Source organism: Hippocampus guttulatus, chromosome 11 (assembly GCF_054856545.1).
Source record: "Hippocampus guttulatus isolate MCC_2025c chromosome 11, RoL_Hgut_1.0, whole genome shotgun sequence".
Taxonomy (NCBI): Eukaryota; Metazoa; Chordata; class Actinopteri; order Syngnathiformes; family Syngnathidae; genus Hippocampus; species Hippocampus guttulatus.
In genome coordinates this window covers 14,920,265-14,944,913 of record NC_141271.1, presented here as the reverse complement: position 1 = coordinate 14,944,913, position 24,649 = coordinate 14,920,265, and the positions used below count along the sequence as shown (strand labels likewise).

The 24,649-nt window shown below is 41.5% G+C and overlaps 2 protein-coding genes across 2 annotated transcripts; both read left to right on the top strand.

Moving 5' to 3' along the window:
- The first annotated feature begins 456 nt into the window (after nucleotides 1-456).
- On the top strand, nucleotides 457-6,130 carry spryd7b (SPRY domain containing 7b). The gene is made up of 5 exons (XM_086124019.1): nucleotides 457-607; nucleotides 2,618-2,734; nucleotides 3,309-3,475; nucleotides 4,252-4,354; nucleotides 5,180-6,130. The coding sequence occupies exons 1-5, from the start codon at nucleotides 457-459 to the stop codon at nucleotides 5,275-5,277; spliced, it is 636 nt and encodes a 211-aa protein (XP_085980145.1). The 3' UTR covers nucleotides 5,278-6,130.
- Nucleotides 6,131-6,895: 765 nt separating this feature from the next.
- On the top strand, nucleotides 6,896-23,965 carry LOC147198283 (importin subunit alpha-4). The gene is made up of 17 exons (XM_086123458.1): nucleotides 6,896-7,091; nucleotides 12,186-12,230; nucleotides 12,747-12,836; nucleotides 13,614-13,643; nucleotides 13,731-13,783; nucleotides 13,908-14,003; nucleotides 14,398-14,483; nucleotides 14,853-14,939; nucleotides 15,502-15,671; nucleotides 15,876-15,920; nucleotides 17,336-17,467; nucleotides 17,553-17,681; nucleotides 18,505-18,609; nucleotides 18,750-18,821; nucleotides 19,014-19,176; nucleotides 19,260-19,354; nucleotides 20,115-23,965. The coding sequence occupies exons 1-17, from the start codon at nucleotides 7,023-7,025 to the stop codon at nucleotides 20,211-20,213; spliced, it is 1,566 nt and encodes a 521-aa protein (XP_085979584.1). The 5' UTR covers nucleotides 6,896-7,022; the 3' UTR covers nucleotides 20,214-23,965.
- Nucleotides 23,966-24,649: the final 684 nt, after the last annotated feature.

The window sequence follows — 24,649 nt, the reverse complement described above, 5'->3', positions numbered from 1 at the left end:
GTGTAAAGCCTTTTTATTTCCCCTGTATCCATTCGTATATGTCAGTCCCTATCCATGGTATCTATTTATCTATCTATTGTATTTAACGTTCAAGACACTGACACTGTTAATCACAACTATGCATTTCTGTCTTTGTAAATTCCTCATTTGTGATGCAATCCTCGTTCGAGAGCTGCTATTTGGCGCACAGAGAATTCCCATTTAATCAAGATTAGTGTTCTTAATATATACCCATAACTTCCAAACTCATTTTGAAACCCACACGTGATTATGTAACAGGGATATCCAATAGTCACCAAGTCACGTGTGTTGACCCTAATTTTTTTTCTTCTTCCCCTGTTTCCATGCCATCAGGAGCAACTGCCTGTCGTTGGCACTGTGATTGGATGGGCGTTGGGTTGATGTGATTCCGGCCTCCGCCTCTGTATGTCGCTGTGGTTTGAAAGGGCCTAAAATATGGACTCTTTCCGGAAGTGGTGTTGTGCGTTCTTTGCTCGGAAGATGGCGGCGATGTTTACGTGTTGCCTAAACTGCTGCGGAGATGGGGGATCGGGACATATCCAACTTAAAGAAATGCCCACCGTTCAGTTAGACACTCATCGCATGGGTAAATTACATTTCCCTTTACTACGTGGGTTTATCGAAAGGAATTTTCATCATGAAATTCGTTCCGTGTGCGTTTTGCTATTCAGGTGTGGGCTAACATGTTCCTCGCTGCAAGCTGTCCATATTTCATGCTTTCTCTCGCATTTCACCTTTGAAGCAATTCAACACTTTGTACTGCCGTTTTTCCGTCTTGGGCGTCTCAATTAACTTTTGCCTTGTCGAGAACTTCTTTCGTTTGCTTACCATTAAGTTTTGCTTGCAGTTTGACTATTAAATTACACATCCATCCGTTATTTTATGCAACCTATCCTCAGGGTCACGGGTATGCTGGAATCTTTCGCAGCTGACTTTGGGCGAGAGGCGGGGTACGCCTTGCACTGGTCGCCTGCCAATCGCAGGATACATAGGCAATCAATCATTCACACTCACGTTCACAGGCATTCAGTCATAGTATGCAAAACCATCCCTTACCAGTTGCCACACATACTTTTTGAGGATAATGTCATCGGGATGACTGCAAATATCACAGAAGGCCAGAGGAGAACTCCCCGGCCTTAGCAATAATTTCCCCGGTAGCGATATGGTAGCAACTTGTTTATAGAGTACAATCTTTCGAGGTTATGAATGGCGCACTGTGAATTAATTTGTGCAGCGGCATAAGAATAAGCGCGGCGACTCAAGGAGTTATCGTCTTACTTAAAGGGCGAGTCAAGTCTGAAATTTCCAGAACAATATGTTCAATGCACCCCAGTAGTCCAAACATGGCATTCTGATTAATATTGCATTTGTGGAATATAAATTTAGCAGCAAAATCTACCCGTTTTTATCCATCTAAAGGGGCGGCCATTTGGCCACTTGCTGTCGACTGAAAATAACATTGCAGTTGCTTAGGGCTCAAGTGACAACCAGTCATGGCTCTCAATGCTGTTGAACGGTCTGCGGCTGGATGGATGTAAGTCTTGAGGAGCCGACGATGAGAAGAAAGAAGCGTTAGCGCAGAGCGCCGATGCGGATTTGGAACTGGGAGTTGCGGCTTGGAGTTTGAAGCGGATTACGTGGGACAGGAGAAGTGAACTAATCTCTTTTCGTCAATGGACGCTACAGCTTCGTGTTTGCTTTCAAAACTTAACTTGTAGCAGACGTGTGCACATTTTCAGCATGACGTCTCTGATCCACTGGTGAAAGGACACTTTGGTCCTCTCCTCTTTCATCTAGAACTGCTTCAGACAACAAAGTGTATGCAGAAAAGTGGTGAAGATTGCATGACTGTCTGTCCTATGTGTTGTGTTGTGTTATTTTTGTTATTTTGACTTCAAAATGGCGCCGCGAGAGTGGCTGCCTTTCCAGCAGCTCCTATATTTTGTTGTTCTACTTCTTCCTTTCATAACTTTGCTGCTGTGAATTGGGAATTTCTCCATTGCGAGACTAATAAAAGTTTTCTTATCTTATCTTATCTGTTTTCTGAGGTTGGTCATGTGATGTTTGCAAGTTTGAAAATGGTTGCCCACTGAGATGGATTAAAAACAGGTTGATTTTGCTGATTAATGCATATTCCATTGATTCAATGTTAATCAGAATACCATGTTTAGACTAGTGGGTCTGCTTAGAAATTATTATTGTAAGAACAATTTTGACATGACTTCACCAAGTCACGTGTGTTAACCCTAATTTTTTTTCAGCATGACGTGTCGTCAAAATGGATGCGCTTTTGACGACACGCGTCCGCAAGTGGCCCACGTCTTTATGGCCCACAAGTGTTTTCCATGCAAATATAGATTGTAATTCTCCTGCGTTAGTGTAGGTTCGTTATAGCCTACGCCCTGTTTGGGCTTGAGTACAAATCTGGGTTGCATTGTTCCATGTTAACAGAACGACGTAAATCGAGGATTCCCCCTACCTGATGGTTCAACTTCATTCCATGGCGAACTGTCTTTGACACTGCTTAATTTGTCATTTGTTTTAAGGGCTTTACAAAGGACTGACAGATTTTTTTTTTTCATTTGTATCCCAGGCACAGATGTTGTCATAGTGAAGAGTGGCCGGAGGATATGCGGAACAGGGGCGTGCCTGGCCAACGCTCCTCTCCACCAGAATAAAAGTTATTTTGAGTTCAAAATCCAGTCCACTGGTAAGTCCTCAACTACTAATGTCTATCAGTCATTTAACTTTTCTTCTTGTGGAACCTTTGAGGTCAACCACAGCCTTTCAAGAATGCTGGTCAATCTGATGATCCTTTTATTGACTGTTAAGGTGATGAGTGGTGGGCAGATCAGTCCGTCAGTCATCATTGAGACATCAGCAACATTAATCTGGGAATTGAGCCATGTCGTTATAGCCATTCCTTCAATTTAACAGGGAGTCAAGATATTCTGCCTTCCCTCCATCTCTCCAGATGCCTCTTAGAGAAAGAAAGAAAAAAACAACACCCACGTGAAGATATGTCTTTACGTTCTTGCTGAAGTCTCACAAGATATTGCATAGAAATGACGAGTTAACCTCTCCTGCCTTTAAGCGACTTTTGAGACCTACAATTAAGCTATTAAAATGCAAATAAGTACATTTTGTTGAGATTTCTGATTGTTTCCCAATGTTTGTGGTCATTTGGAATTGTAAGCTTCCGCTCAACCGTACAGAGTGATTGATGTTCCTGTGCTTGTCGTGCTCATGAATCCCTCACGGCCAACGCGTGTATGTGTTAAAAGGTGTATGGGGAGTGGGTGTGGCCACACAGAAAGCCAATCTCAATCAAGTGCCTTTAGGCCGAGACTCCAACAGCCTCGTCCTGAGACACGACGGTTGTGTCGTCTACAACGGCGAAGAGAAGAACCGCCTGCCTGCCAACAATCTCCCTCAGGAGGGCGACATTGTGGTGAGTGCCTTTTGGAATCGTTTTTGTGGTTTGGTACAAATCTCACCAGATGTTAAAATGGCATCAATTTTATCGATTTCATCGGGAAAACATGCAAACTCCACACACAACGAACAGAGTATAATACTGTATACAAGATTTGGCGGGGAAATACTTTGAGCGTTAGCTAACCAACTTGTAAATGTAAAACAGTGGATACGCATGTCTAGAGAAAGTTATAATGATTTAGGAGATGGAACCTTTTTCCAAACTAGTAAAAAATCAGTGATAATAGAGAGAGAACTTATTTTCAGTTGTTCCAGATACAGTCTGATGCACTTGTGGACATGTGAGGCAGTGACCCTCAAGATCCAGCAGAGGGAGCTGCAGTTTAAAAATCAAGAACTGGTGTGATTCCCAGTTGGTCTTTTTTTGAACAAAAATATGTTTAACAGCACTTATATCTACCACATGGAGACATTTAAGGGTTCCTGTTAACCGCCGGCATCATCTGTAGCTCTGTGTACTTTTTTCCCAAAACAAGTCCAAAATTGTCAGAAGGGGGCGTGCAGTCGTTGCCACGCCTTTTTGCATTAAAGAAAAGGGTTCCATCAAACCGGCCTCTTTTCAACTGAAGGTTGACAGATCTTTTGCAATCTTCAGTGTCTTCAAATATTTCCGCAGGAGGTATTTGTTTTTACAGAACTGTGGAAAAGGTGGCGCAACAGCTTATCTAAAGTTGGCTTGTTCTGATTCTCACACTTCGTATTTTTTCCGCCTTCACAATCAATCCTTAGGGCATCACGTATGATCATGTGGAGATGAACTTGTTTCTGAATGGAAAGAACATGCATTGTCCCGCATCGGGCATACGAGGCACTGTGTACCCCGTTGTTTATGGTAAGTGCATTTGTTATTGGTGACATCATCACTTGGGGACACTATCAAAATTTTTTTAAGAAGCTGCATTGGGGCAACTTTTTGCTTTTCTGTGCGTGGTGGCACTTCATAGCGCAGGATTATATTTGCAGAGTTTACATACTTTGAAATTGATTGATGACGATTGTATAACAATGTCAGTGGGAGTATTTTTGAAAATTACCGGTAAATATACCGTAATATAAATGTATGAAAAATATCCTCCTTTTCAAACACAACAAATCTGACCTCATTGGACCTAAATCATTGTTTTGTTTGTTTGTTTGTTTGTTTGTTTATTGAACATAAAACATATATACAGTAATAATTTGACAGAAAATAAGGTAGATAAAAAAAGTAAAAAGAAAGATTCATTCATTTTAAATTTACAGGTTTAACAAATGTGCCATCTTTTAATTATTTCGTGTAATTTAAATGAATGTAATTTTTTAGGATGAAAGTTAACTTGTGTGTTCTCAACAAAATTAAATGGTGCCTACTCTCAGAAGAATATTTACCCCTTTTCTTTTAGCATCCAAGATTGAATGACCTTTGTGAAGTATTTGACAGATTTCTTTCAATTATTTCACTGTAATATTTTTTAAAATTATTCAAATCGCTCTGTGCTTTTTTTCCTCCAACAGTAACATCCTGGGGAGAAAATGTTCTCTTTTTGTCACAGCTACCAAACATGCACCGCCATTTCTTTCTTTCTTTTTTTTTTAAATTCAGTGTTTGCACTCACACAAAAATGAAATTCTGAATGTTGTTCCTCACTATGTAATTTTTTTTTGTTTGCCATTCTAGTGGACGACAGCGCCATCTTAGACTGCCAGTTTAGTGACTTCTACCACACGCCTCCACAAGGATTCGAGAAAATTCTCTTTGAACAACAAATCTTCTAAACCAGCGCCTTTCTCGTCGTTGTCGTTGTCACCCTTGCATTCTGTGTCAGTCACATATAATGTTTTGATTGTGATCGGCTGATTTGGCCAATCGCTCCCCGTCACTCCCGAATGATCTTATGAGTGTCCATGAAGGATGTGGATTTGTGATGTTTTTCCGCACTTTGTGATGTTTTTCCGCACATACAAAGGCTATTAATTGTGGTGAGAATGATCCAGTCAGGATTCATGATGAATTGTAACATCTACAGGAGCCTACTAGATTTCCATTCTGGATTCCCAAAATGGATGCTTTCAGGATCAGTAGCCATTTCTTGGGGAAACAGTATTTTTCCATCTGTATGTTCTTGAATGTGTAATGGTTTAAAGACGCCCGCACTGACTTGTAATTATATTTATTTTATTCACAGATCAAACTTCAAACGATCTAGTTCTTCTTTTTTTTTTCTTTTTTCTTTTTTTTTGGATTGATCAATTTTTTGTTGCCTGAGTCCATAAGATTCATCATTCAAACTGGGGAGTGTAGCAATTTGTTTTTGTCACTGTGTGTTTTGAACTGACGGAAAACCCGATACATATTGATAGTGGAATGGCAAATCGTTAATACCAACACCTCCTTAATCCCTGCTCCTGATATGTACATCTTGAAATCTTTTATGTTGTATTTATTCTTCATTATGAATATTATAAGTGGTGGCGCTGCTTGGCTCTGAAAATGAGATTCTGTGTGTTTCATATCGATGCAGGTCTGCTGCTAAAGTTTCCAATTATGTACTTGTCTTTGCACTAACCATGTGATTGTACAAGCAAATCCAAATACTGTTGAATTATTAAATATTTGTGTCCGCAGGAATCTATGTTTCTCATTTTATTTTGCTTATTCATTGCCTTGAGAGCATTTTAAAAAATATGTGTGGATATATAAAAACCACCGCTCAAAAAAAATCCTAGATATGAATGAATGAAATATTAAATACTTTGTTCCTTACGTAGTTGAATGTGCTGACAACAAAATCACTCAAAATGTATCAATGGCAATCAAATGTATCAACCCACGGCGGTCTGGATTTGAAGTTACGCGCAAAATAGAAGCGGAAAAACACTACAGGCTGATCCAACTTTGATGCAATGTCCTTAAAATAAATCAAAATGAGGCTCGTGTGTGCGTGCGTGTGTGGCCCCTCCATGTGCCTGTATGACCTCCCTCCAAAGCCTGAGCATGGTTCTGATGAAGTGGAGAATGGTCTTCTGAGGGTTCTCCTGCCAGATCTGGACTAAACATTTCGTTTCGTTTAATTGAGAATCAATCAAACAAATCAAATCCAAAAATACCAAACCGTAAACAAAACAATTAATTCATCCATCATTATCTGAACCGCTTATCCTCACGGGCAAAATAACTAATAATTATTAAAAATAACATTTTAATAACCTACTAGGGAAATTACTTTTAGTCAGTAAAGTAAAATGTGTACAATATTCTATTTTTTGTCCAATGAAAAGTTGTCTTTTTACCTGAAGCGTTTGAAAGCATCACGGCGTCAAACTTCGTAACCGCGCCTACTTCCGCCATGTCACTTGTGACGTCGCCGCCCGCCCCGCATTCTGGAGCTCAGCAGCAGCAGGAGCATCAGCCGGACACGAGCTGCGGTGCTTGAGCCTCATCTCGCAAGGAGGAGATCCCCTTATCCGGAGTAACAGAAGACAACTCCCCCCCTCCCACCTCTACACTTACGCACACAGCCATGGCAGACAACGCCGGCTTGGAAAACCACCGCATCAAGAGCTTTAAGAACAAGGGGCGCGATATCGAGGTGAGCCGGCGAGTCCGTGCGACGACTTCGTGGGTCATTTGGGTCGTTTTTGAGCCGTTCTCTTTGGGCCTCGCTCCGAGGAGGAGGAGGAAGAGGAAGAGGTGGACGAGGACGAAGGAGCAGCAACAGCAGCAATAGCAGCAACAGCAGCCTGGCCCCGGCTACAGCTCCAAGCGAGCTAATCTCTGCTAACATGTGGAGTTCGCTGTCAAAAGTGATCCCACTTGGACATTTTTACACCTTTCCACCGAGTAGGACTATCATTGCCGAGCTGGTAGTGTTGATGCGGAGTGGAAATGACGACATATTTGGATGTATTTGAGCAAATGTTGGCTTGGCGATGGAGGTAGCTGTCAGCGGCGGCTAACGCTGCTGGCTAGGAGGCTGGACACCGGCGGCTCGCTCGAAGGGCGGGCCTGGGCCGGTGGAATGATCCTCAAACTCGCCCCGTTTACTGCCGAATGGCTCGATTTCCGAACATTTCATCGGCATGCTTGCATATATTTGTCCTGGGCGTTGTTCGAACTGCAAACAACCTGATGGTAAAAATCCTAAAGCGCCCCTCCTTATGCGTTAGCCAGGTGAGCTAGCTAAAGCGAGGCTCGGGATTAAGCATTAATCACATGTTGTGACGCTACGGTAACATTCACACTCACGTTTATTCATATTAAATACCGAGAATAGATATCCTGAATAAGTACCAAGTATTACTCATCATGCGTGGATATGTGTAAACAATAAGATTGATGGTTTTGGAAAATATTGTAACGGTGATTCCGGGATGTATCATTCTTGTGGGACAAATATGAAGAAAAATGCCAGGTCAATGGCGGTCAAGAGTTTAGGGTGGGACCTTTTTTGTTGAATCAGATTCACACTTTCATAACTTCCATCGCCTTGTGTCCAAAGTATTTTTAAAAAGGCCGAGGAAAAAACAGACAATGTATATACTGGTCAAGACCCAATAAGAGTGTACAGATGGCGGTCAGGTGATGTTATTTAATTAAGCGCTCAAAATGCATTAAACAAATACATTAAGAGACAAGAAAAAAAACAGTCCATAAGTTATACAATACGTAGGCTGTAGGTAAGGCTGGGCAAAATAATTTAATACCATCCAGAGTTCTTATGCTCACGAGGGTGGCGAGCGTGCTGGAGCCTATACCTTCGGGCAGTAGGTCTGATAGACACCGAACTGGTTGCTAGCCACTCAATCACTATAGTATCGGTTTAAAAAAAAATAGCAAGCAAGCCCGATCGTAGAGGAAATTTGGAGGGGAAAAAAACGTGTTTTACTGCCAGATATTTAGATTTGTTTTCTTCTTGGCAGTTGTGTGTTGTTAAATTTTTGTCTTCAATCAATTTAATTGTTTTTAGTTGTGTTTTTTTTCTTATTTTAAATAGGAGACTAATTTAGACTAATATGAAATGCGTGCATTGTGATTCACCCAGCCGTACTAAAGTACATTATCTTTAAAATGACATATGTCTAATCTTGAAATTGACCTCTTAACTTTGTCAGAGTTGTTTTAAGCTCTTATGTAAGGTTAAATATTACATTTAAAAATAAAATTACCTACATTCAGCCTTTTCCCTCCAGGTTCTTAATTTGAAGAGTTAAAAAAAGGAAAATATTCAATATACATTGACATGGAGTGATATGAAATACTTATAGGGATACACTTTTCAACCATATCGCCAAGCTCTATAGGTAGGAATAAATCTAGCACAGTTAAGAGGCATTTGTATTTGATAAAATTCTTTAAATTTGTATGGGAAGCAAAGTATGTGACATAGTGGCATTAAATTACAAAGGCAAATAAAACCGGATACAAGCGGCCGAAATGAGTTTTCTCCGCAGGGTGTCCGGGCTCTCCCTTAGAGATAAGGTGAGAAGCTCGGTCATCCGGGAGGGGCTCAGAGTCGAGCCGCTTCTCCTCCACATCGAGAGGAGCCAGATGAGGTGGCTTGGGCATCTGATTCGGATGCCTCCTGAACGCCTCCCTGGTGAGGTGTTCCGGGCATGTCCCACCGGGAGGAGACCCCGGGGAAGACCCAGGACACGCTGGAGTGACTATGTCACCCAGCTGGCCTGGGAACGCCTCGGGATCCCCCGGGGAGAGCTGGAAGAAGTAGCTAGGGAGAGGGAAGTCTGGGCTTCCCTGCTAAAGCTGTTGCCCCCGCGACCCGGCCCCGGATAAGCGGTAGAAGATGGATGGATGGATGGATGGAATAAAACCAAAAACGTGTGCAAGGATAGACTCATGTCACCAATTTACATCACATTTGGCTGAAGCATAGGAAGAAAATATATTAAAGAGGTGCTTCTAGATTTGAAAATGTATCTTACTTAGCTACAAGTTTTTGAGGGGAGGGGTGTCAACAATAAATGTGCGAAATGCTGTTTGACTTTACAACGCATGCACTGTACAGTGGCAAGCTGAATAACACGAAAGCAGTGAAACATGGTGGTTCCATGGCTACTGAAACGTGCGATTAATGACTATGGCTCATTGACCGACCACTTCCCACAGCCAGTTATGACAGATGCATATCTATATGCACCTACCTGCTTTATTCAAAACAACCAGGATTTAAAATGTTTACCCACATTAGGGTTGTTCTAGGATGAAACTGGATGACACAATAATAAATATGATTAATCAAAATGACAATATTTATGAAGAAATGGCACGACTCCCGCTGCTTCCTGATCTATTAGTAATCCTGAGATAATCCTTGTGCAGGACAGCGCATACAAAACCAGCCTTCACCCAATCCACTCAGCCGAGAACTCGCAGTTCAACGTCCACTCGGTGCTTGTTTTGAATGTGTTTGGAAGTCGGTGGAACGAGCACATGGCTGCCCTGACAGATGGACTTTGCCAATGCATTCTTGATGCTATTTCAGGCATCCTGGATGTGTAGCTTCTCTGTTGCAGCATGTTTTCTGAAACCTTTCTTTCCTATGTTTTGAGGGCCTTTTTTTTTTTTTTTCCAACAGTTCCTCGTAGTTTTATGTGTTTTTACAATTGCAACAATGGGCTGCATCAAAATATCCCTGATTTAAATGGATGACTCAGATTAGGGCTGGATGAATTATTAATATGGTTTTTTATTGATTTATTTATTTACCAGTAGGCTTATCTGACCCAATTTTTACATGCACATTCAGAGAAAAATCTAAATATACATGCAGAGCTTATATTTCATCGTGTTTGCGAACGTCAGTAATCTAAAATGCAATCTTATCATTGCCCGCGTAAATTCCATCGCAAGAGACCATGAACAATTTCGGCGAGCTACGCTACCATGAATGCAGTGTTGTGTACAATCCAGTCCTATCTATTACAGTACAGGTCACTTTGTGAGCCTCTCAAATATGTCGTTAGGCTTAATTCCCTTTCATCACTCATGCTTCCTGCCTCCTACTGCAGCTTTTTAGGTGAACACGAGAGCACTTTTACGAACCATCCACACCTCAACAGTTAGCACCAGGTCGACAGATTGCGGCCCGCCTTTCCAAAGCATTTCACTGCATTATGCCTACTCGATTTGACATGACGCCGCGCCATGACTGCGTTTTCCCTGGCAAAAAAAAAAAAATCGTTTCAGGCCTCTACAGAGCTTGTTGATGAGCTGATCACTTGAATCGCGTATGTTGAAGTAAAGACGGATCTAAAACAGGCAGGACATGGCTCTCGAGGAACTGGAGTTCCCAACTCTTGCTGTTGGTTTCCTTGCAGCGTTTTTTTGTTGTTGTGACTGATGCGTTCAGTGCGGCGCGATGTTACTCAGATTATTTAGATGATTGATTCTGACGAAATCTGTTATCTAGTTGAACCAAAGAAATTGCAAGGACGCGCAGAATCGAGCTGAATGCTACCGTTTATGATCAAGTATCACCAGTGATAACTGTGGTACTATAATGGGAAATAGTACGTTTTGTTGCAGTTTTCTGTTAAATTGACAGATTTCAGCCACGTTTGATGATTGAATTTGTCTTACTCATGATTTGTTCAGGGCTACCCTCTCAACCTCAGACAATTGTCTCTGTACAACTGTACTGAACTTACGTCATTAAAAATAACGTCAACAGTTTCATTTGAGCTGACCTAATAGTTGCAAACTAATTGAATAAGGTCTGCGGTCCAAATACTGACGTATAAATTGTTTGTTTTCATTGTCTATTTTATCGCCCGTCAATTAATTTAGTCTCATATGCCTTGGTTTGTGGCGAGACGCCTCCTTAACTTGGACAGTGAGGACATTATGCAAGGGGCTATTTGGGAAGGCAACATGAACCCTTTGAAAGAGTCACAAGGTCCCAAACGGCAACCGCCAACAGATGCACAAATACAGCAATTACTCCAACTTGTCTCTCTTCACTTCTGTTCTATAACGAGCGCTCGCTCTCACGTGTTTGTCCGGGGCCTCTCGCTGATAAATTTAAAAGTTGACCCACAAGAATCCCCAAACTATGCTTGTTTAGATCCACGTTCGCCACGAAAAGCTTAGAAATATTCCTCAGCTGCAATACTTCACTTGGCCAAATTGTTTTGTTGAAAATTACTCGCTCCACTGAACAATATCGGGTCATCATTTCCAACCAGGGTGCCATGACTGATTGTTAAATTTCACTTAATTTGTCAGAAAGTTGTGGTTTATTCATGACAGATATCTTTGTTCATCTATCTATGCCAGTGACGTACACTGATTGTTAGAGCAATGAAATTGTCTTCTTGTAGATGTCGGAAGGTACAATGAACCACTTTATTGACATGTTGCCATTTACACAATAGAATAAGTCATGCCTTCTTGTGAGTAGATCCACTTTGTGTTCAATTCAAAAGGCCACAATGAGTAGTAGTAATAAGTTAATTGAGGCTCATAAAGTTGGCCAACACCTGGATAGGGTGAAGGTTGAGGGGGTTTTGTGTTTCTGGCATCACCTGGTGGTTAAACGGGTCGACTGATAGGTTTGCATGCAAATGTAGAAATGCAGAGCACTTCCTATCCACTTTGAGTTCACTTCAAGTGATTTAAAAAAAAATTCCCGCCCCTCCTAAACTCTTTTTTCCCCCCTTCCTTACAGACTATGCGAAGGCATCGGAATGAGGTGACAGTGGAGTTGAGAAAGGTGAGACACGCACACAAATGACCAAAGAAGGTAAAAGGGTGTCACAAGTAATTGCGTATTGACAGCGTGTGTTAGACTTAACTTTTAGCAGGCGTGTGGAGCTCACGGGCAAAAGGCTGCAATGTTAAAGCATCACGGGTGAGCAGTGCTCTGGTGGTCTGGCGTCTCGCACATACCACAGAGCCGGATCGGGTCAGGAGCAAAACAGTGCAGTGGGCTGATTAGTCATCACTGACGCACAGCGGCATGATGCTTGAGAATGCAGGCCAAGGGAATCTCCTCCTACCAAGAGTGTGTGTGTATACATTCACAGTCGGTGTGTGTTAACTCTGTTGCTTAAGATGCAGGCTCATATTTTTGGAACTTCCAATTGGGATGCCTCGTGTACCCAAAGGAAAACAAATCTTTGAGGACGGCCTGCATTTTCACTGTGGCTTTTAAGAATTGATGGATGCATTAAGGCGCCCCCCCCCCCCTCGCTCGTCCTTTCATGACTTCTTCTGCTCCTCTTGCCAGAACAAACGAGACGAACACCTACTGAAGAAGAGAAACGTCCCACAAGAGGAGAGTCTGGAGGACTCTGACGTGGACTCCGATTTCAAAGGGGTAAACGATGATCTGTTGTCGGTGACGTGGAATTCGTCGTTGATGAGTTGCCTTGCGAAGCAATTGAGGCAAACGGACTGCACTGATTGATTGCAGCAACCAGCAGAGGCACTGTTGATTCCGGGTCCACCAGTTTGCCGTCTAACGATGAACATAAAGGGCTGTGACATTTTTCTACCCCATACAAAAAAATTGAAACGGGGTTGACAACGTACATCCCGCCCCCCCCCCCCCCCATTAAAAAAATAAATGCCCTCTTTTACAATATCGCCTTTTAAACATTATGAATATCAACATCCATAGTTGACGCACCCCCTGTCCCCTGCACATACACCCTAAAACAGGAGTATCAAACTCATTTTTGTCGTGGGCCACATTTTAGTGACCATTTCCATTGGAGGGCTGTTATGACCGAAACTACATAAAAAGTCAATAATAACGGTTCGTTCAACTATTGTTTAAGTTACTGTAATGGGGGTTTGGTAACAAGAAAATGCTGACAATATTTCTCTTATTTATCACATAAAGAATTTAAAATTTTAGTAGCTATTTTATCAAGCATCATGCAAGTTGACATGTTTGATTTGCTTTCGCGGGCCACATAAAATGATGTGGCGGGCCAGATGTGGCCCTCGGGCTTTGGGTTTGACACCTGTGCCCTAAAAAGTACAACGCAATGCATGTTTGCATGAGAGTTAAACAACAGATCAGTGTATGCCCAGGTACGCACCACACTTGGGGAATCTCTGCTCTAATATCATTTTTGTTCCCCCCCAGCAAAATGTGACGCTTGATGCCATCTTACAGGTAAGGGCAACCCTACTTTAGTCGCAAATGTACACCTGAGATGCCTGAGCTATCAGTGATGCCGCTCTTCTTTCCTCTGGCTCTCAGAATGCCACCAGTGACAATGCAGTCATCCAGCTCAGCGCTGTCCAGGCGGCTAGGTGACAAATTCTCTCTCACACACACACACGCACACGCACACTCTCATTCACCCACACACCGATGTGCGAATACATGTTGTGATCCAAGTTAATTTTTAACACGAGCGTGTTTCTCGTTTGTCAGGAAATTGCTCTCCAGCGACAGAAACCCCCCCATCGATGACTTGATAAAGTCTGGCATCCTGCCTATTTTAGTCAATTGCCTGGAAAGAGATGACAAGTGAGTTTGAAACATTTTAAGTCATTCTGAGCTCTTACCGTATGTGTGAGTGGTGAGGAAACGCGGCGGCCATTTGGCAGGACCAAGCCAAATATAACAGCATTCCTGCCTCTCGGAGGTCCAGAATTCCCAGGACCTCGTGTTCGCTGTGGCTGAACGGATGAATTCGCTGGACTGGAGGAATTTGGAGGAGGAGTGGCAACCCGACTAGTGTCATGTTAACACGGAGCACCCGTTGCTGTTACTTTAGACAATGCAAGGATTGCTTGTTTGCATATCACAACACTTTTGGCGCACTAAGTCTGCCTTTTGTCCCCCCCACTGCCTCCCTCCCTCCCTCTTGTTTCTCACATGCCGAATATCCCCTCTAACTGTTTCTGTTGATGTCCCACAGCCCCTCTCTTCAGTTCGAGGCAGCTTGGGCCCTGACCAACATTGCCTCCGGGACGTCAGCGCAGACTCAAGCTGTGGTTAAATCCAGTAAGTTGACCCGACACCCCCCCCCCCCCCCCCCCCACCCCCTCCTCTGTGTTCCCCAGCTATTTGTGTTTGCCCGCAGACTACCCGGCAAACTTACGTTTTGATTTGACAGATATTTATATTCGAGAATTTGTTCAACAAAACCTTTTCACATTAAAGTAGCAAGCCAGATATAACATAATTGAGCACAGACACTGTTGTAGACAATATGAGGCCACACACCTAATAATGCATTACTAAATTAATTGACTGATTGATTGCTGTGACTTTCCGTTGTATTTGTTTTTGCTCTTTTTATTTTGGCTTGTGCGAGATGATTGTAAATCTTTTGTCATTCCGAGCGCTCAGGGTTGATGTGTTTGTTTTCAGATGCAGTGCCGTTGTTCTTGCGACTGCTCCGCTCTCATCATCAGAACGTATGTGAACAAGCTGTTTGGGCTCTGGGAAACATTATAGGTCAGTGGACTGCACGTGCAAAAATGAAAATCAATACCTTTTTGACTCTTGTATTTGAGTATTTTTTTTATTCTTTTGTGAATGCATTCCACAAGTATAAGTAATATTTTTAGCCCAATTCTATTAATGGAATTTAAGAAAAAAGCTAAAATAATTGTTGCTACAATGTAAGCAACAATTAATCATTTAATACTTATTTTATATAACACATGAAAGTTTCAAAAATATTTGGATGTAATTCCGTTTTATGTAGCACATTTGTCATATTTTGTACAAACTTTGTGAATGAATGTCTCAAGTACAAAAGTTCCTAAAAAATGGCTTCCCTACACTTGCAAATCGGTTGTGGAGTTGCACACATTTCATTGGAGAATGGAAACATTTCGTTCTGCCTGCTTGACCCTTTTGTCTTTGAACAACATTCAAGTTTGTTTTATTTCTATGGAGGATAAGGATAAAGAAAATCTGTACTTACAGAACACCAAACCTCTTCCATTAGTTACCCTTACAGACTAAACAGTTCAACTTGACATTGAGTGACCTTTGCACCTTTACCGCCCAGGTGATGGGCCACAGTGCCGGGACTATGTCATCTCCCTGGGTGTGGTCAAGCCACTGCTGTCTTTCATTGACCCCTCCATCCCCATCACCTTTCTGCGCAACGTCACGTGGGTCATCGTCAACCTCTGCCGCAATAAGGACCCGCCCCCTCCCATGGAGACGGTGCAAGAGGTAAGATGCTTGAATGAGTCACACAGAGTCTGCCGTGTCCCACCCCGGGAGAGGATTGTTGCAGCATTGAAGGCTGACTCTTCACAGCTACGTTCTCTTTCTCTGTCTTGTTTTTCCTTCATTTTGATGAAACGATGACGATTCCTTCATTGAGCCCACACCAAACCTGCTCTTCTTTCTCTCCCCCCCGCCCCTCCCACACAGATTTTGCCTGCCCTCTGTGTGCTAATCCATCACACAGATATAAATGTAAGTATCAAGCAAAGCATGGTTTCATTCCAATGTCCAGATTATATATCACATGACCTGAATTTTTCTGTGATACTAGCTCTCATTGGGCCGATGTCATTTTTTTCTTGTTTTTTATTTTTATTTTTATTGCTTATTTATCTGTCTCTGACTTGCGAGTTCAAATGTAATATACAATTGCTGTATGGTGGCAGTGACCTCAACTCACTTCAAAGTACTCGCTTTAAAGGAGTGAAGAATTTTTAAGCCCCCCCCCCCCCAAAAAAAAATTCAAACTGTTTATTGCCACTCCAAGTTGAAGGTTATTTTCAAAATAAACATCAAATACAGATAATTACACCATGTGTATTTAAAATAAACGTAGCTTGGCCTGTCGATGTGTTAGGTTAATATTACGCAAATTAGCATCGATGTTGCAGCGTCTTAAAAACAAAGCGTGGAGCAACATTTACAAAGACAGTGTCCTTTATCCTCTGTATATAAAGACTACTAATAATGCAGTACAAATGAGTTTAGAGAGGCATTGAGCTCGAGACAGGCTGGGTCCTCCGAAGGCCGCATTTTCGGTCGCATGACGTCACTTGCGGCGTGGCATGTGATTTCCAAATTCTAGAAAGATAATTGCCCCATGTAGCCTCTATGTACCGCATTAACGAATTTGGACAGGCTTGATATGAATTTGGACACCACATGCGTTTGGGTCGCCCCAGAAGTGGCATCATCGCGGCCCAAAAATGCGGCCTTTGGAAGACCCAGCCTGCGAATCTGGACACAGCGAGGACTCAAATGAGGTTCAAAACACCTCTGTGAACATTCTATCCGTCTTATACTGCCCCCACGTGGCCAAGGAGGGCCCACTAGAAGGAGCGGCATTCAATTGATGGATGCTTTGTGACAAAACAAATTTTTTAAATTCTATTTGATAGTACTTTTTGGGTTTATAAAGTTCAGTATTACACAGTGCTATATTTTGAATCAAAATACACATTGCAACAATATTGTGTAGGGTTTATTTGGTTGGGGGGGCTGAAGGCGGAAATGGATAAATGGTGTTTCTATACAATTCAAGTGGAAAAGATGGATTGGGATAAAAGTGTTTGAGTTACAAGGATGGTCATGATACAAATTAAACCTGGATCTCAAGGCACTATGTTAGATGTACGGCGATTGATAAATCAGCAACTAATCAATTATCAACTTAATCACTATTTTTGATAATAGATAAATCTTTAGGATACCTTTTTAAATTTAAATGTCTCCAAATTGCTCAAAATTTCATCTCCTCAATAGTAAATATCCGATTTCCCAAGTCCTCTTTGAAAATGGACTGATTTATCTATTTTTTTGGATTAAAGGAATTTTAAAAAATCCTTATGCCGGTTTATAACTTTTTGATCGACATTTTGTGCATTTAGATCCTCGTTGACACAGTTTGGGCGTTATCCTACCTAACGGACGGTGGAAATGAGCAGATCCAGATGGTCATTGACTCTGGTGTGGTTCCACTTCTTGTGCCTCTCCTCAGCCACCAGGAGGTGAAAGTGCAGGTGAGACTCTGGACTCGGATGAACAAATGAATCTTCCTGATAATGTGATTCATAAATATTGCCCTTGTTGTGTCCCAACACGTAGACGGCGGCTCTGCGGGCAGTGGGAAACATCGTAACTGGCACTGACGAGCAGACGCAAGTTGTTCTCAACTGCGAGGTCCTGAGATATTTTCCGAACTTGCTCACACACCCGAAAGAAAAAATCAATAAGGTACCACGAGCATGGACACAACATCATATACGCTTTTCTTTCACACGACTGATTGTTACCATGTCATTGTACCTGTATGCGAGACGCTCTGGAATGCCAATTTGACATGAAAGTTAGTTTAGTTTCAAAACATTTGTCCCCATGGAAAATTAAAATCACCTTAATCTGTTCTCAGAGCTAACTGTCCCCATTATCTTTCCATATTTTTTTTCCCCCCTCTCTGTTTGGTCGAAACAAGGAACCGTGAATTACCACCGCTTTTTTTTTTCTTGATTTCGTCATGTTTCTTACAAGCCAGAAACTTGCCATTTGAAACGACTTTAGTTTTGTGTCACGTCTGTGATCTGCTTTTTCTCCCTACAAGATTAAACAACTACATGAACAGAGACTGGTGATTCCGTATAATTGTTGCCAGGGGTTATATAATAAACTACAAATCAAATGACTTGACTCAAAATTAGGTGCTCAAAAATGCGATCAGTACATTTTTATTAAGACCTCATGACTCTTTAACCCTTTCATGCCCCCTGGAACCTGATAATATGATAAGCTGTCCACTGTAGTAACCGCCGTCCCTGAAAGAGTTAATGTTCAACATGTACAAACTGCCAAAGGCAGCTGCAATTTCTCATGGTAATTGCCACTGAATCAAGGCTTGAGTCAATAATAGGCTTGGAATACCAGTGCAGACGTTGACTTTACAAAAACTCGGAATGGTAGTCACACGCTCTGACATTAGATAGTGATTGTGTCTGTACCTATGAGTTATTGTTTGTACTTAAGAATTCCCTTTCATTTTTTATTTATTTATTGGGATTTGTAGGAAGCTGTGTGGTTCCTGTCCAACATTACAGCTGGGAACCAGCAGCAGGTGCAAGCTGTGATTGATGCTGGACTCATCCCCATGATCATTCACCAACTGGCCAAGGTCTTTTGTTCTCTTCCAAATTCCTTCATTAGATGGGACTAGGATTGCTATATCGTACAGATTGCCCTCTGTGTCAACTGGGCCTGGGGCCTGTGTGATGGCAATAACCACCATCATAGTGACCGCTTGCCTCTCTGCAGGGGGACTTTGGCACTCAGAAGGAGGCAGCGTGGGCCATCAGCAACCTCACCATCAGTGGAAGGAAAGACCAGGTGAGTGTCTTTATGATGGTGCATCACCATGTCAACGTGGAAGTAGTACTTGTTAAACTTGTTTTATTTTATTTTATTTTTTTAAATAAGCCACTGATCAAGGAGCACTTAATAGGCTTTGTTGCCTGACCTTCCAGCTCTTGGAAGCACATGAGGTGTCATTCTTAGTATGGCTGTGGTGTGTTTGTGTAGGTGGAGTACCTGGTGGAGAAGAACGTCATCCCTCCATTCTGTAACCTGATGCTGGTGAAAGACCCCCAGGTCGTGCAGGTCGTCCTGGACGGCCTCAAGAACATTCTCATCATGGCAGGCGACGAAGCCAGCAGCATCGCCGAGATCATCGAGGAGTGCGGGGGTGTGTGGGGTGCCGTTGTTTTGCTTTTCCTTTTGCTTTTTCAAACTGATATCATCTTTTTTTTCCCCCTCCCAATTTCTCAGGTTTGGAGAAGATTGAAAACTTGCAGCAACATGAAAACGAGGACATCTACAAACTCGCCTTTGAGATTATTGATCAGTACTTTTCAGGAGATGACGTAAGTTCACACAAAGCCTTCAGAATCCACAGACACTTGTGCAGAAACGCAAAACTGGATCCGATCCGTGTTTCTGGTACGCCGCTCAATACGCCATCGGCATAAAATGTACGACATAATGTTTAACTCGGCAGTGACTGAATGAAGTGAAATGTCCACTCCTTCATAGTGCGCTGTACTTTTTATATGACTTTTTATTGTATGATCTACTACGATGATCTATGGTCACGATTGCAGTGTTGCAGCGAAGCAAATTAAAATACTTCCTAACTGCAGATATTATCCCTGTCTGGAGACGCGTGCTTCACGTTTACACGATCCACAAGATGTTTTAACGATCACAAGGGTAAAATAGTCCTTTTACTACGCGTCACACAAAAGCGATGTCATTCGGGCGGCGCCTTTTGCGTAGGTTGCCCTTTGATGAGCATGCATGCGAATAAGTGGATGTGTTTTGATACAGCTCCTTTTCTTTTGTCTATCGACCCAGGCAGTCACACTTGGTAACATGTCTTTTTTTTTTTCTTCTGGGGTTCATTCATGTAAAAATAGGTGCTGTATGACTAGTTGCCCACCTCAGATTGTCATATCATTTTTCAATACCACAGCAACAAAAAAAGTGGTGTCTTGTGACAGTTTACAAAGGAAGCTGAGTAAATTTCACAGGACTGTCAAGTGTAAACCAGCATTTTAGACAATGGACTCTTTTTTTTTTCTATCGCATGGCAGTTCACTGTGGCTTTTCCTCTCCTCTTTTTAGATCGATGAAGATTCCAGTTTGATCCCAGAGAGCACTCAAGGAGGAACCTTCAACTTTGACCCCGCTTCCAACATGCAAACAAAGGAGTTTAATTTCTAAGGAAAAAAAAAAAAAAGCAAAAGCCAGGATGTTTGCTTCAACCAGCTGCACGGGTACTCTTTAATCTCCACTCCCCTTCTCCCCACAATGACATTCATCCATTTCTCCTCTAATCTGGCAACCTGCTATGGAAAGATTGACTTCAACATGGATACATACTCACAATCACCACTGAGAGATGTACGGGGCCCCCACCACCACATCTGCACTGTGGGGATTGTCTTTTTTTTTTTTTTTTTTTTTTTTAAATGATTGTTACCCCTCACCACCATCTGGCACCCTGCATCACAAAGATTTTTGCTTTGACATATCACAACGCAGAAAACTCGAAGGATGAAACGGGCGTTTGCCAAAATGTACACAAGCACATTTTAGTTGGTAGTCTATCTCTCTCTCTCACTCTCTCTCACTCTCTTGCACACTCTCACTCTCTCTCACAAACACACGTTTGGACTATTAGTGTGCATACTTCTGTTTGGAAGCCATCATATCACAAATGGGGGAGAAATACTGCAGATTTTGTTTTACGCATGTTTCTTGACACACTCACACACAAACGCACACTTGGCAAACAAACACACCAATTTTTAGGGTCACACGGGTTCCTGCAAGCTTCCTCTCCCCAAGTTATCCTCTGTCACCCATTGCAGAGCTAAGGCATGATTAATCCCCCCCCCCCCCTCCCCAATCTTCGTTCCCCACTCCACTGAGGGTGAAAGGGCTCTAATGGTGGCAGATGGACTTGACGATGTCACTTTTTTTTTAACGTGACCTTAATTGAATTATTCAATCGTGTGTCCCCCAGCCCCCCCCCCCCCCAAAAGTGAAGTAACTGCTATCATTTTTATTTCTTCCTGTTAAAAACTGAAGTACCTGCTGAAAAGGACCTGGCAGAGTAAGGGAAGGAGGTCATTGGGAATTGGAGAGACTAAGTGTCCACGGTAGCGTCTCCCCCTGGACTGGACCGCACTGGACATCCTATTTGCTCATGATTCCCCTGTAATGTGAATTTTATTAAGTTGGGGGCCGCAGGGGAGGTGGCGGAAACACCAAAATTTGCTAAAACCGACCTGAATTTAATTGTGTGGGTGTGGGTGTGTTTAAAACTTCTTTTTTTTAAAGTTTCATTTCATGATGTGGTTACTTGTAGTTGGAGCTTCCAGTTGCATTTTTGTTTGGACCTTCACAATGTTTCAGTCTCATGAGTAGGATGGAGTGTTAGGACCACTGAAAAAGGAAAAAAATTAGGAAAAAGTCATCAAGTCAAAAGAGGGAGTTATGTTAAGAGAAAATAAAAAGTTGGAACATCACAAGAATACTACGGTTTCACCAATTAAGTCGAAATGTTATGCGGAAAAAGTTTTTAATGAACCTTTTACGAGTAAATTTTTCTTTGTCGTAGCTTTTCGCATTGCAACTTTTTTTTTTCTTGTATGATTACAACTGTCTTGACAACAAAACTATTTTTTTTTAAAGTTTGAATTTACGAGAAAAAAAGTAAAAGCAACAATCCATGTATCATGGACGTCTTAATATTACGACTATTCCAATGAAGTCACGACTTCAAGTAAAATAATGACATGAAGAAGTAAAATCGAGGCAATATTGTTTAGTTAAAAAAACTATTAGAATGACGTTATTTGCAAATATTAATTGAATGTTATGTAGGAAAAAGTTTTTGTTTTGGGGGGAGGGGGAGACTACAACTTTTTCCTGTATTTTAATTTTTTTTGGTCATATTCTCTTAATACGAAAATTAGGACTTTTTGGACTCGTCTGACAACATTGTAACTTATAAAAGAATGTAAAATTAGCCAAAACGTCATGACAAGAAAGCTGTATTATTCTGAAAAAAGTTGTAAGGCTGCGAGAGCAAACCTAGAATGTAATGTTGGGGGGGGGGGGGGGGGGACAATTTTAGCCCTTTGGAACGTTTTCCAAGTAAAACTGAGAACTGTTCTCTCAGCTTTTTCCGTGTAACATTCATGTCAATAACAATAAATTTGCAGTATTAGGAAAGAAAGAAAATAATTAAAAGCCTGAATGTAATATTGGAATGTTAGGTGGAGGAATCAAGTGGCCAAGTGCCCAAACAAAAACAATGTCGCAATAGTATGGGTGGGGTAAATGTCTTTGCTACCAAAAAAAAAACAAAAACTTTTTTTTTGAAAATCCTGAAGAAGTCGCAATATTCCAATATCTCCAATGTTCTTTCCCCATGAAGCAGTAGGGCTTTTTCAAAGAAAAGTGACATTTATCCACATCGAATCTGCTTTGTTCCCGTCACATTTTCATCATAAAGTCACCACGACTATTCAGAAAATGACAGCTTATTACTCGTTTATATTTTGACATTCTTCTTGTGTCATTTCTGAAGACTCACAACCGAGACTTCATTTTGGGAGTGCTATTTTGTTTCTCTTTCAGTGCGGCCTCGTTCGTTAACAGGCTTCATTGCTCACAGACAAAAATTTAAATGAGACTTCGGGGAGGGGGAAGGTGCACCTTCACAGTACTTCTTCACCACTTGGCCCGGCTCGCTCACTTGATTTGAACACTTGTAAAAAAAAAAAAAAAAAAGTGATGTGTATCTCTCCTTGCCGTCTATTGAATATAAATATCTAAGTATATTGACATGAAGCCTGTAAAAAGCTGCCGCAGCTAACACGTTGTATGGACGACAACAATGAGGACCTCGCTGTCAAAAATGGCTGCCGGGGCTTTTTTTTTTCTTTTTTCTCTTGTTGAAGCAATATTTCTTTTGTTATATTTGACTTGCATATGTAATTGTCATGACATGCTGGTTAGTAATAATTGAAACCGTTTTCCCTTTCTTCGTAGTGGTGTCGGGGTGATATGCTCTCTCCCCCGAGATTTTAAATGCTCCTCTGGTCGGCTGCTAACTACTGAGAAGGCGAGCTCGCAACTGATGGGGGATTTGAATAGGGGAGGGGGGCGTGCTAGTTGTTTATAACAGAACAAAAATTCTAGAGCGAGGGTGTACAGTAATGCACTAGCAGACTAGACCGAGCCACTTTAAAGATTAACAATTATGTTGGTCTTGTACCCGCCATTGGATACAAGCTTATGTTTGTTGCAAGATTTTTACTTGCTCTTGAAAGAAAAAAAAAGTTGTTTTAAATGAATACTTAGAAGAAAAGCAACAGACAGCGTTTTGGCCTCTGATTGTTTCTATCTTTTTATAAATTTTAGATTGAACTCTTCTCTCTTTAAGGTGGCTCATTGATGCTTTCAACTCGTGTGCATATTAAAGACAAATATGAGTTGGAAAAAAAGTCACGGTGCCTTTTTATTTGATTTTTTTTGTGATTTTGTTGGTTTAAATCTCATGGATTCAGGGGGTTCTTAAGTGTGGGAAAGTTCAAACATAAAATGGCCGCTCTCCAATCATCGCTCATTGTAAATCCTTAAAACTGAAAGTGGTTGAACTAAATTCGTGTTGCAAGTTTTAAAATATCAATTTTCTTTACTTTTTCCTAAGTTGCAGCACCCCACACTTTTGAAAATCTTTGTCCTGGAGTATTCACACACCAAGATGTTATACCTGTAAATGTGACCTCACACACGCCGGTTGCCATGGTGACGCAAACATAATTTATATTCGTTTGCCCACCCATCGCCACGTAACCTCATTCAGGGGGATTTTTCATAGCATTTCTTCTCATAGCACCCTCAGGACATGACCTGTGTTTCTGATCCGAAGCAAAATAAAAACCTGCTGTCCAAGCCGATGGGTCGTCCAGCGCTTGTAAATGTTGTGATTTGCACCTACGTTGAAAGAAAGAAAATCCAAATGGAAGTAACCTGGGTGGATACAGTGGTCTCGATAGGAAAAAAAAGGAATAATATATAGATTGAGAACAACTCAAAAACAAAATGTAGTCAGAATTTTGCAAACATAAGATTGTAGTATTAAGAGCAACAAAAGTCATAATATTCCATGGGAAAAAATTGTTTTAACACTGAAACTTGTAAATTTCAATACAATCATGAGAAAAAAACATGACAAAGTTGGACTATGAAGAAGTCGGAACATATGAGATGAATTGAAAAACAGAAAAGTTGCGATGCCAAAATAGTTTTGAAACGTGAGAGTTGCGTTGTTCGCAACAACTACTGGAAGCATTTTGAAATGATAAATCATAGAAAATATTCCTGCATGAAGTTGAATGCAACAGTCACTGTCTGCCATTCCTTGTGTCATAAAACCTTTCCAACTAATTTTTTAAAATCTTTTGGCATGAGGGAGGAAACAACTGAGATCATGTGGTTGCACGTGTGTGCAATACCATCTTATAACTGGGGATATGGTTGTGTTCATAGTTAAATAATCACATTCAAAATCATGTTAAACCCCAAATAAAGTTCAGATGGTCGAGTTGGCTTTTCCTGACATTTTTTTGGGTCACATCTGA